Below are 14,107 nucleotides of genomic sequence, written 5' to 3'. Positions count from 1 at the left end.
ACCTTCTAATCTAATTGGAGTTTAGAGACAGTAGATATTGATAATACTCAAGTTTACAAAGCTTCCGAGAAGCTTTGCATCTGAATCCATAAAGTACTGTAGTACCTAGATCTGAAGTATGTCTATTATTAAAAAGTTAAACATGATTTATGTGTGATATATATTATATATGTATATTGTGTCTCATACATATATCATTTTTAATATAAGTATATATATATATATGTCTCAAATATGTATGATCCTGGAAAGCAATATGTACAATGAGTTCAGAGAAGCTGAGAAGTAGTCCATCAACGCTAGACCAACACACAATTATTAAACAATATATTAATGCCTCTGGTGAAATAATCTTAGAAAATCAAACACATACATGTGCACTTGAGCACACACACACCAACTGTATTGTGAAGTCTAGAAACGGGGAAAGTAGTGCCAATAATGATATGTCAGTAACAAGCTGGTTCAAATAATGAATTGGCTCAAATTTCAATTTTATAACTGAATAAACTAAAGCACTAAGGGATTAAGTTTAAAAAGGGGCACATAGTACTGTGCCAAACCACATGCTATGAAGTATCTCAAATTAGTGACTGAAGCTGTATCAAGGAAAAAAGACAGAAAATAAATCCTGAATATAAATTTTAAAGTAATCCTTTGTCATCTGAATCTTTAATTATGTCACCCAGAGAATATCTGATAGTGATGTTTGGTGGTGAAGGATATTTTACTCTTGCTTGGAGCAACCTCTCTTATCACGAGTGTTCTGTGACTTGTACAATCCACTAATTAGGGTATTTTACACATCTTCTTTGTCGTGATTTATTTGTAACTCATTGCTCTTTAGACGCAAAATACTATGACTCATAAATGTAGTTCCATATTTCACTGACTTTTGAATAACTTATTCTATGGTAGCTCAGTGGTAAAGAATCCACCTGCCAATTTAGGAGACATGAGTTGGTTGGATCCCTGGGTCCAGAAGATCCCCTGGAGAAGGAGATGACAACTCACTCCAACTGCAAGGCATGAGATCCATGTTATTTAATGTAATATATAATGAAATATATAAATAGCACTGTGCCCATTTCTGCACAGTGCTATTTAAACTAGTTAGAACCCCAATCAAATTTTTCTTAAAAGTCTCCATTTTAAGAAAAGTTCTGTAAAGGAAACTGTGAGAAAGCATCTGTTTCAATTGCTTAAACAAACTTAAAATTTCAAGACTGAACTAGTTGTAGGCCTCTCAATAATTATTTGTCATATGTCCAATTATCAGCTATTTTTGATATACTAATTACAGAGCTCATTGGAAGTAGTGATTGGGAAGGGGCAAATTCTCTCACCTGTTTAAGTATGGTTATAGCACTTATCATTAAAGAACCTGTCTCTAAAAAAGGATATAACTCTCAGGCTTAATTTCTAATCTACACTGCTGCATTTTGGAGGGGGCAGTCATAGGTTTTATATTTGCTATCTTGATCAAAACATTTGTGAGACTGTTTAGAGAGGAAGGTGTTTTAAGACTGACTTTTTTTTAACATACCTCTCTTGGTCTGTGAGTAAGTCATAGCAATGAAATAGCAGCATATGCTTAGACAAAGGAGAAATACAAATAGAAGCTATCTCTGTAGTAACATAGAATAAATTTCTTATGCTAAAGAAACCAAAATGTTTCTATTAATATTAACAATATTTAAAGCCAAGAAATGTTCACTGGTTTATAATTTCTTATTCATAACATTTTTAAATTACCAATTCCAAACACCCAAATTATTTTCTAATGCAAGCTCTTCACACACGTTCTATCTGCCTGAAAGACTTGCAACAGTCCTACACATTCTCCTCACACTTCATCCCAGCATTAATATAACTTTCACACAGAGGACTCCATTACTGTTTTCAAGTACTCCTTCTCTCCCAACCTAATCTATAAAATCTTATTTTCAACCACAGATACCTTATTCAACTTCTTCTAAGCTCTTATCCCATCTTTTAAGGATCTCTATCCTTACTAGTTTTATCTTTCCTCTCTTCTAGACTACAAACACTATGACAGCAAGGATAATGTGTTTTCATTTTATTTACTCTGTATTCAATAATGATTAGTGCCTAAAACATAGTGTTTGTGATATAATTGGTAAGTATTGATAATAACACATTTTAGAATTGTTTAGCTTTTATATGCGAGTAATTTTTCTGGATGTAGGACCTAGACTGAAATTCATTCGTTCATCATTCACTCATTCATCCAAGAGCAGTGACATTTATGTCAGGAATTATGCTAGGTGTTATTAGCATTAGATGCAGAGTATTAGAGTAATCTATTACTGCAGCCATGAAATTAAAAGATGCTTACTCCTTGGAAGAAAAGTTATGACCAACCTAGATAGCATATTGAAAAGCAGAGACATTACTTTGCCAACAAAGGTCCATGTAGTTAAGGCTATGGTTTTTCCAGTGGTCATGTATGGATGTGAGAGTTGGACTGTGAAGAAAGCTGAGAGCTGAAGAATTGATGCTTTTGAACTGTGGTGTTGGAGAAGACTCTTGAGAGTCCCTTGGCCTGCAAGGAGATCCAACCAGTCCATTCTGAAGGAGATCAGCTGTGGGATTTCTTTGGAAGGAATGGTGCTAAGGCTGAAACTCCAGCACTTTGGCCACCTCATGCGAAGAGTTGACTCATTGGAAAAGACTCTGATGCTGGGAGGGATTGGGGGCAGGAGGAGAAGGGGACGACAAAGGATGAGATGGCTGGATGGCATCACGGACTCGATGGACGTGGGTCTGAGTGATCTCCGGGGGTTGGTGATGAATAGGGAGGCCTGGTGTGCTGCGATTCATGGGGTCGCAAAGAGTCGGACACGACTGAGCAACTGGACTGAACTGAACTGATTATTGTGGCTCAGAGGGTAAAGCGTCTGGCTGCAATGCGGAAGATGTGGGTTGGATCCCTGGGTCGGTAAGCTCCCCTGGAGACGGAGCAACCCACTCCAGTATTTTTGCCTGGAGAAGCCCACGGACGGAGTAGCCTGGTAGGCTACAGTCCACGGGGTCTCAGAGTGGGACACGACTGAGCGACTTCACTTTCACTTTTCTCAAGCTTCTGGTTTCTGACAATTTCTGTTTATATAGTTCTTCAGAATTAGGAAATGTCTCATATATACTTTCTTAAATACAACCACATTAAAATGGGGGGGGGCGGATATCATCACTCTAATTTGATAGACAAGGGATTCTTAGAATCAGAGCATCAACATAAAAGGATCAATATACGACCGAAGACTTGAACCTTAGATTTCTGATGCTGAATGTCCTAATTTTTCTAGTGCTATTTCCATACATACTTCATTTGTGTAACCACTCAAGTTTTATTTCTATTTAAGTTACCAAAAGACTTTAGTTCCTGTATTTTGTTCATTTTAATGCATTTTTTTAAAAGGACAAACTTAGGCTTAATTCTCTTTTAAACAGATCAAATACTAGGCACTATTAAAAACAGTAAAAAGTTCCCCTTATTGTCTGAATCACATTCGATGAGTAAATCATTGTAATCTACAAATCAGAATAAACATATGGGAATAATGTAAAGGGAATATAAGTAACTAAAATAAAGCAATATTTTTTTCAAAGTTTGAACCAGTTATACATTTTGAAAAAATCCAATTTATCATAGCCAAGTTCTCAAAGTTCATTGCACACTTAAAATTGCCTTGAATGCATTTTGTATATTATGCTCATACAAACATTTCACAACAATCTAGCTAATAAACTTCTTTAAATTTCCTGAATGCTTTGGTTTTTACCACTTTATTTTATTTTTCTCTATTAGGGTAAACCACTTCCTTTATAATTATCTGGTGTCTGCATAATGCTCCCTCCAGCTCTACTTCAAAACATGGAAATGAGTATTTGGTTAAAATTTAGGCTTCCACGTGAGACAAAAAGTCTATATTCCAGCTGTAACAGACTGAGAAAAACTGATTACCAAACAAAACTCATTTTAAAATTAAATATGGCCTTGATAAAAAAATCTCCTTCATAAGATATAGTTATCATGATATAATATCATGATTAATAACATCCCCATAAATTTGATTTTTGTCATTCTTGCTTTCTGAAGGGCCCAGTGTACTAAAACCAAACTGACAAAACTTACAGGAAAAGGAAGTGAGAATTTTTTTAAATTGCAGCAAACAAAATATCTATAACTAAACAATTGAGAATACTTAATGTCATAGATTTTGGAGCTAGAGATTTCAGTTATGAATGAGAAGGAATATATTACTTATGTGGAGACAGAAGTAACATTTTTTTTTTTACTGTTTTCAGGCTGTGTGATATCAACTTTAATAGTTACTTTTATTAGAGTCATACAAACAGGTGTTAGTGACAAAATTAAAATAAAATGAGTCAAAGAGAAGATGCAAACTGGATACTTCCTATTTGATACCAAATATGAGGAACATACACTGCTCATTATTAACAATATTTATGTCTACATTGGAAACACTTTCTCTTCATTTAATTTTCCTCATCTTGCCTGGAGGCACTATCATGGAAACAAGGGAGCCATTAATCTTTTCTTTGTCTGACAGCTAAGAAATCAACAAAGCTCAAGAACTAGAGCAAAATCCATTTTCTCCTCTCCACCCTACTTACTGCCTCAGCCTTAGTACAAGGCATCACCCTTTCTCCTGGACCTTCAAAATGACATCTAAACTGGTCTTCCCATCTGCACTCTTGCTGTAAATTTCATTCATACCTCTGAAATTATTCTAAATTCTCAGCCTAACTAAAACTTTTATTGGTTCCTTACCTCACCTTCAATGGAATCAATTTCAAGCTCTTTACTTTGGATTATAAGACTCCTCATGAGCTGGTTCAACCCTCCAGCCTTACCATGTACTCTTTTGAGTACAATAATTCTGTGAAAGACTTGCCATCATGGATATACTTTGGAAGACATAATTGTTTAAGGGCAAAATTCATATTTTATATTGTATTTTCCCAGTATAATTATTATTGCAAAATGCTGTTTCACCTCCCTAGTGTTTTTTGGTTTTATTTTTTACACATACTATTTTTTTCCCCTGTTCCTTTCTTCTCTTTTATTCCGGACAACTTTTATCAAAGTTTTAAACATGTTTCTTTCTTGATAAAACTCCCTGACACAGCACTCTAAGAAGCTGCTTTCTCTTCTTGTACTAAATTTTCTTTTGGCATAATTCATACTGTCTATTGATTACTTGTTTCTATGTCTGTGTCTCATTTATAATATGAGCATCCTAAACACATATTTTAAAATTTTTATACCTCTTGGGCTCTAGAATAATTTCAAGAATGTTCTCAAATCATCTCATTTAAAGGATTTAAGTTCAAATAAATTAAGTTAAAAATTTTAAGATAAGATTAAAAACATAAAAACTGCTCCAAAATATCTCTTAAAATTTTTAAGATAAAAAATTAAAAACATAAAAACTGCTCTGAAATATCTCACTTGTAAAATATTAAATATTGAATCCTATTTGGGATTCAGAACATAAAGCAAATAAATACCAGTTCTCAAGTTGGAGAAAGATAATTTAAATTACTTACGGTATTTTGGCTGGACAGGTAATACATGAGTTGGGATAGGTAAGAGACAAAATGAGACAGGGCAAAAGCTAACAGAGTTTTGTCAAAAGAATACATTGGGCATAGCCAACAGCCTTTTCCAACAACCCAAGAAACAACTCTACACACGGACATCTCCAGATGGTCAATACTGAAATCAGACTGATTATGTTCTTTGCAACCAAAGAGATAGAAACTGTATACACTCCGCAAAAAACAAGACCTGGAGCTAACTGTGGCACAGATCATGAACTTCTTATTGCAAAATTCAGACTTAAATTGAAGAAAGTAGGGGAAGTCACTAGGCCCTTCAGGTATGACTTAAATCAAATCCCTTTTGATTACACAGTGGTGGTGAGGAATAGATTCAAGGGATTAGGTCTGGTAGACAGAGTGCCTGAAGAACTATAGATGGAGGTTTGTAGCACTGTACAGGAAATGGTGTCCAAAAGCATCTCAAAGGAAAAGAAATGTAAGAAGGCAAAGAGATTTTCTGAGAAGGCCTTACAAATACCCAGAAAAGAGGAAATATGAAAGCCAAGAGAGAAAGGAAAAGATATACCCAACCGAATATAGAGTACCAGAGAATAGCAAGGAGAGATAAGAAAGCCTTCTTAAGTGAACAATGCAAAGAATTAGATGGAAAAAAAACAGAATGGGAAAGACTAGAGATATATTCAAGAAAATTTGAGATAAAAAAGAGAACATTTCATGCAAGGATGGGCATGAAGAAGGTTAGAAATGGTAATGACCTCAGAGAAGCAGGAGATATTAAGAAGATGTGGCAAAAATACACAGAAGAACCATACAAAAAAGATCTCAATGTCTCATATCGTCATGATGGTGTGGTCACTCACCTATAGTCAGACATCCTGGAGTGCGAAGCCAAGTGGGTCTTTTTTTTTTAATATAAATTTATTTGTTTTAATTGGAGGCTAATTACTTTACAGTATTGTATTGGTTTTGCCATAGATCAACATGAATCCACCATGGGTGTACATGTGTTAAGAAACATTACTATGAACAAAGCTAGTGGAGGTGATGGAATTCTAACTGAGCTATTTCAAACCCTAAAATATAATGCAGTTAAACTGCTGCACTCAATGTGTCAGCAAATTTGGAAAACAGCAGTGGCCATAGGACTGGAAAACATCAGTGTTCATTCCAATCCCAAAGAAGGGAGATGCCAAAGAGTATTCAAGCTACCACACAGTTGTGTTCACTTCAGATGTCAACAAGATGATGTTCAAAATCCTTCAGTCTAATCAACGGAGAACTTCCAAATGTACAATCTGGATTTAGAAAAGGCAGAGGAACAAGAGATCAAATTGTCAACATTCATTGGATCTTAGAGAAAGCAAGAGAATTCCAGAAAAACATTTACTCCTGCTTCATTAACTATGGGAAAGCCCTTGACTGTGTGGATCACAACAAATTGGAAAATTCTTAAAAGAGATGGGAATACCAGACCACCTTATCTGTCTCCTGAGAAACCTGTATGCAGGTCAAGTAGCAATAATTAAAACTGGACATGGAACTGACCAGTTCAAAATTGAGAATGGAGTACATCAAGTTTGTATATTTTCACCCTGCTTACTTAACATCTATGCAGAGAACATCATATGAAATTTTGGGCTGGATGAATCACAAGCTGCCATCAAGGTTGGAAGTGGAAAAATGAAAGTTAGTCGCACAGTTGTGTTTGACTCTTTGCGATCCCACGGACTGTAGCCTGTCTGTCTCCTCTGTCCACGGAATTCTCCAGGCAAGAGTATTGGTTTAGGTTACCATTTCCTTCTTGAGGGGATCTTCCCAACCCAAGGATCAAACCTGGGTCTCCTGCATTGCAGGCAGATTCTTTACCAACTGTGTCATTAGGGAAACCCAGAATCAAAAATGCTGAGAGAAATATCAACAACCTCACATTTGCAGATGATACCACTCTAAGGGCAGAAATCAGAGAAGGAAATGACAACCCACTCCAGTAATTTTGCCTGGAGATTCCATGGACAAAGGAGCCAGGTAGGCTACAGTCCATGGGTTTTCAAAGAGCTGGACACAACTGTGTGACTAACTTTCACTTTCAATGGCAGAAAGCGAAGAGGAACTAAAGAGACTCTTGATGAGGGTGAAAGACGAGAGTGAAATCTGGCTTAAAACTCCACATTCAAAATACTAAGCTCATGGCATCTGGTCCTATCACTTCATAGCAAGTAGAAGGGGAAAATGTGGAAGGAGTGACAGATTTTTTTTTCTTTGGCTCCAAAATAACTGCAGAAGTTGACAGCAGCCACAAAATTAAAAGGCGCTTGCTCCTTGGAAGGAAATCTATGACCAACTTAGACACCGTATTAAGAAGCAGAGACATCACTTTGCTGACAAAAGTCCATATAGTCAAAGTTATGGTTTTTCCAATAGTGCTGTACACATGTGAGAGTTGGACCATAAAGAAGGCTGAGTGCCAAAGAACTGATGCTTTTGAATTGTGATGTTGAAGACTCATAAGAGTTCCTTGGACAGTAAGGAGATCAAACCTGTCAATTCTAAAGAAAAATCCACCCAGAATTTTCATTGGAGGACGGATATTGAAGGATGTTGAAACTCCAATACTTTGGCCACCTGATGTAAAGAGCTGACTCACTGGAAAAGATCCAGATGCTGGGAAAGATTGAGGGCAGAAGAAGGGAGCAACAGGGGATGAAATTGGTGGATGGAGTCACCATCTCAAGGGTCATGAGTTTGAGCAAACTCTGGGAGATATTGAAGGAAAGCAAGGCCTGGCATGCTGTGGTCCATGGGGTTACAAAGAGTCAGACACAACTTAGCGACTGAGCAACAACAACAAGTGTAAAATGGAAATGAAGAGTTTCTGTAGGGACTGAAATCTTATCAAGTATAACTTGCAATTTGTGGTTTCACTAATAAAAATGGGAAGAACTGTAGTCAGAACTTCAAGAGCAATGTTGTTACTCTTTATTTTATTTTATTTTTTTTTGAGAAGGAAAATTTTACTGCAAACTCAGATATAATCAATGTCAGATATGAATCTCAGGTAACAATTCAATACTCTTTAAAAAAAATTATTTTAATTGGAGGATAACTGCTTTGCAAGGTTTTATTGGTTTCTGCCATATATCAACATGAGTCAACCATAGGGATACATATGTCTCCCCCCCCCCCAACCTCCCCCCCCCCTCCCACCCCCTCACATCCCTCTAGGTTGTCACAGAGCATGGGATTGAACTCCCTGAACCAAAGAGCAAATTCCCACTGGCTATTTTACATATGGTAATGTATATGTTTCAGTGCAACTCTCTCAATTCATCCCACCCATTCCTTCCTCCACTGTGTCCACAAGTCTGTTTATGTCAGCGTCTCTGATGCTGCCCTACAAATAAGTTCATCAGTATCATTTTCTAGATTCCATATATGTGCATTAATATACGATATTTGTTTTTCTCTTTCTGATTTGCTTCACTCTGTATAACAGGCTCTAGATTCATCCACTTCACTAAAACTGACTCAATTTCTTTCCTTGTAATATTCCATTGTATATATGTACCACATTTTCTCATCCATTCATCTGTTGATGAACATCTGGGGCTTCTTCCGTGTCCTGACTATTGTAAATAGTGCTGCAATGAACATTGAGGTACATGTATCTTTTTAAATTTAGGTTTCCTCAGGGTATATGCCTAGTAGTGGGATTGCTGGATCATATGGTAGTTTTATTCCTGGTTTTCTTTTAAGGGATCTCCATACTATTCTCAATAGTGGCTATATAACTTTATATTCCCACCAACAGTGCAAGAGGGTTTCCTTTTATCCATACTCTCTCCAGCATTTATTGTTTGTGGATACTTGATTACTGCAAGGAGATCCAACCAATCCATTCTGAAGGAGATCAACCCTGGGATTTCTTTGGAAGGGATGATGCTAAAGCTGAAACTCCAGTACTTTGACCACCTCATGCGAAGAGTTGACTCATTGGAAAAGACTGGGAGGGATTGGGGGCAGGAGGAGAAGGGGATGACCGAGGATGAGATGGCTGGATGACATCACGGACTCGATGGACATGAGTCTGAGCGAACTCCGGGAGATGGTGATGGACGGGGAGGCCTGGCGTGCTGTGATTCATGGGGTCGCAAAGAGTCGGACACGACTGAGCGAATGAACTGAACTGATGATGGCCATTCCTACCAGTGTGAGGTGGTACCTCATTGTAGTTTTGATTTGCATTTCTCTAATAATTAGTGATGTTATACATCTTTTCATCTGTTTATTAGCTATCCAGATGAGTTCTTTGGAGAAATGTCTGTTTAGGTCTTCTTCGATTTTTTGATTGGGCTGCCTTTTTTTTTTTCCTGATATTGAGTTGTATCTACTGCTTGTATGTTTTGTCAATTGCTTCATTTGCAATTATTTTCTCCCATTCTGAGAGCTGTATTTTCAATTTATTTATGGTTTCTTTTACTGTGCAAAAGGTTTTAATTTGTCCTGTTTGTTTATGTTTTGTTTTTATTTCCATTACTCTAGGAGGTGGGTCATAGAAGATCTTGCCCTGATTTATGTCAAAGGGTGTTCTGCCTATATTTTCCTCTAAGAGTTTTATAGTTTCTGGTCTTCTATTTAGGTCTTTAATCCATCTCAAGTTTATCTTTGTGTATGGTGTTAGGAAGTGTTCTAATTTCATTCTTTTATACATGGTTGTCCAGTTTTCCCAGCATCCACTTATTGAAGAGACTGTCTTTTCTCCATTATGTTGTTACTTTTAAAATAAGCAATTAATAAAAAGTTTAAGGTCATTGAAAAGTATACATATTAAAACCTTTTATTTTTAATCAAGAGATACCAGTGAGATTATTATGTAACTTTGTTGCTAAAAGTTTCTTTTTAAAATATTAAGATGTTATCTATAAATTACCTTTTTATTACATGAGCCTCTGTACTTCACCACCCAAATTTCAAATTGCCAACGTGTTTGACAAAATGTAGAGGGGAGATGCCCTCCCTTCAATGTCAACATCAGTAGAGCTTTAATTAAAACATACTGGGATTGAGGTGTTGGGGGAGGGTAAACAAAACCTTGTGTTCCTAACAAAATCTAAGTATCTTATTGTGAATTAGCAGTAGAAACTATTTTCACAGAATTCTATCACACATGGACTTGGAATAGAACTGTACTACAATTTTTTTTTTACCTTACTATTTTTCTTTCTATTATCACAGACCACTTGAATGTTCACAAGCTGATTACCCACAAGTTGAATATCAAAGAAGACAGCAATGCTGGGGCCCTATAAGTCTATCTCTTTTCACATTGGCAATCATAGCAATCATAGGAATTGCCATTGGTATTGTTACTCATTTTGTTGTTGAGGGTAAGTATACAGGTCACATTTCTATTGCCTCAGTGCTCCATGACTTAATATCTTGAAATTCTCAGTCATATAAAAATTCCATTAGCATGCTATTAGCATTTTAATTATGAATCTTTTACTGATGTTAAATTATAGATTGCCCCAATATAGAGTCCTATGTTTCATATTTCCAGCCAGTGATGCTTGCAATATATTTACATTATTATGAAGACAATTGAAAACAAATATATATTTTTTAAAAAAGAATGAAAACATTATCTTTAGAATAAAAACAAATCACATCATGTGTTGAGTGTAATATATATATTTTTAAAATCAATATGTTAATGAGTGCTCTAAGAAAAACATAATATGAGAAAATTACATGAAAATATCTTTAAAGGGCTAAAGGTTAAACATTATTTTTGAAAGAAAAAAGACATTGTTTTATGACTGAAGGAAGAAGAAAATACTCAGAATTATTCTACCTTAAGTGAAAAAATAGAGAGTCAGTACCACATTTAAACCAAATGACAGTCAACCAAAGTCATTTACCTTTGTCTTTGGTGTGTGTATTTATAATCACATATGACTGAGACTTTGCCAAAAATTTTACAGAATTGTATGACCCATAACAGTAAAACCATATTTGAAAGAATTCCCAAATGGGGATGAATTATTGTCCAATGTGCTCAGCTTACTAGCTTACCTACTTTATTGGGGGATTGATCATATTCATTTCTTAAACTCATATAATAAAATAATAAACTACATTAACCTCTGTCTTTCTTGTTAATATCTTTTGTGTTTAGAATGCAGTTCATCTTCAATATTTCATGTGTTCAAGAAATAAAAAAGTAAAGGAATAATACAAATAATGGGAAAAAGTATTTTTAAAATATCATAGAAGTTGTGTTAGGTTGAATAATGTCCCCACACCCCAATACATCTGTGTCTTAACCTTTGTAACTGATGAGTGTTACCTCATACTGCAAACGGGACTTTCCAGATGTGATTGCTTCAAGGATTTTGAAGAGCTGTTATTCTGGATTTTCTGGATGGGCCCTAAATGTAATCCCAGTATCTTTATAAAGGACAGGCAAAAAGCCCAAAGAAGGAAAAAGGCTATGTGACAATAGAAGCAGGGAAGAGGAAAACAATGTGATGTATAACCACAGGCCAAGGAACGAGGATCCCTCTAGGAGCCAAAAAAGGCAAGGAAAAAGATTCACCCCTTAGATCCTCCAGAAAAACAAACAGACATACAAACAGGTCTTAATTTGAGCCCTGTAAAACTTATTTCAGACTTTTGACCTAAATTGGTGGTCACCGGTCACAGCAGCAATAGGAAATTAATACAGAGGTAGGTCCTTGGACTGTAAGGACATCCAAACAGTCAATCCTCAAGGAAATCAACCCTGACTATTCATTGGAAGAATTGATGCTGAAGCTGAAGCTCCTACACTTCAGTGGAGTGGTCTATAAAAAGGTGAAAAGGATAATGTAAGAAAAATTTTAAGAAGACTGTGTGGTGAATGCAGACAAATATAAGCAGTCTGCTATAGTTTCAACAGAAATTATTAAGGGAACATGGCAAAAAATATGCTCAAGAAGTAAGCAGGACCTAGGTCAAGGAATACCTTTGTAGATCATAGTAAAGTATTGTGACTCCTTCTCCATTGGCAATGGAGAAAAATGGAAGTGTTTTAATTGGAGAAGTGATATTGTCAAATTTGCAATTTGAAAAGATTTTTCTGCCGGTATGTGGGGAATAGAACTGAGGAAAACAGAACAGGAGGCAGGGTACCAGTTAGAAAGTTGTTACATTTTCCAGACAATAAATGATGAGAAAATGAATGAGAGCATTAATGACAATAGAATTTGTGAAAAGATGATGAAGTTTTAAAATTTAGGAGATAAAATTTTCAGGATCTGTTGATTAATAGGAAGAGATCAAAGTGTACTTTAAAATTTCCAGTCTGGGTCGTGAAGTAGATTGTAATGACAGAATTCAAGATAGAGAATCTAGGCAGAGTACTTTTTTAATAGAAAGGTCATTTGGTTGTGGATAGACATTAGCTAGGGGGATGATGAGGATCTGAATTAAGGATATAACTCTTCTGGGTGGGATAAGGGATTCAGAAGATATTAATAAGTTGCATTCATAGATCTTAAGACTGAAAAATGGGATACTGCAAATGAGAATTAAGCCAGCTGTGAAGAGATACCCCATGCCAAGGTAAGAGAAACCCAAGTAAGATGGTAGGTGTTGCAAGAGGGCATCAGAGGGCAGACACTGAAACCATACTCACAGAAAACTAGTCAATCTAATCACACTAGGACCACAGCCTTGTCTAACTCAATGAAACCAAGCCATGCCTGTGGGGCAACCCAAGACAGGCGGGTCATGGTGGAGAGGACTGACAGAATGTGGTCCACTGGAGATGGGAATGGCAAGCCACTTCAGTATTCTTTCCTTGAGAACCCCATGAACAGTAAGAAAAGGCAAAATGATAGGATATCAAAAGAGGAACTCCCCAGGTCATTAGGTGCCCAATATGCTACTGGAGATCAGAGGAGAAATAACTCCAGAAAGAATGAAGGGATGGAGCCAAAGCAAAAACAGTACCCAGTTGTGGATATGACTGTTGATAGAAGCAAGATCCGAGGCTGTATAGAGCAATATTGCATAGGAACCTGGAATGTCAGGTCCATGAATGAAGGCAAATTGGAAGTGGTCAAACAAGAGATGGCAAAGGTGAACATCGACACTCTAGGAATCAGCGAACTAAAATGGACTGGAATGGGTGAATTTAACTCAGATGACCATTATATCTACTACTGCGGGCAGGAATCCCTAAGAAGAAATGGAGTAGCCATCATGGTCAACAAGAGTCCAAAGTGCAGTACTTGGATGCAATCTCAAAAACGACAGAATGATCTCTGTTCATCTCCAAGGCAAACCATTCAATATCACAGTTATCCAAGTCTATGCCCCAACTAGTAATGCTGAAGAAGCTTAAGTTGAAAGGTTTTATGAAGACCTACAAGACCTCTTAGAACTAACACCCCAAAAAGATGTCCTTTTCATTATAGGGGACTGGAATGCAAAAGTAGGAAGTCAAGAAACA

General features: G+C 36.4%; 1 protein-coding gene across 1 annotated transcript in view; it reads left to right on the top strand.

Moving 5' to 3' along the window:
* Window positions 1-6,453: 6,453 nt before the first annotated feature.
* The window catches only part of LOC120861597 (transmembrane protease serine 11F-like), a 46,282-nt gene continuing 38,628 nt past the window's right edge, over window positions 6,454-14,107 (top strand). Inside the window, exons 1-2 of the mRNA XM_040237321.1 lie at window positions 6,454-6,459; window positions 10,793-10,997. Of these exons, the coding sequence (XP_040093255.1) occupies window positions 6,454-6,459; window positions 10,793-10,997 (211 nt within the window). The remainder of the gene's footprint in view (window positions 6,460-10,792; window positions 10,998-14,107) is intronic.

Source organism: Oryx dammah, unplaced genomic scaffold (assembly GCF_014754425.2).
Source record: "Oryx dammah isolate SB20612 unplaced genomic scaffold, SCBI_Odam_1.1 HiC_scaffold_3, whole genome shotgun sequence".
Classification (NCBI taxonomy): domain Eukaryota; kingdom Metazoa; phylum Chordata; class Mammalia; order Artiodactyla; family Bovidae; genus Oryx; species Oryx dammah.
Note: the sequence above shows the minus strand (reverse complement) of the source record. Positions and strands in the feature narration are given on the sequence as shown.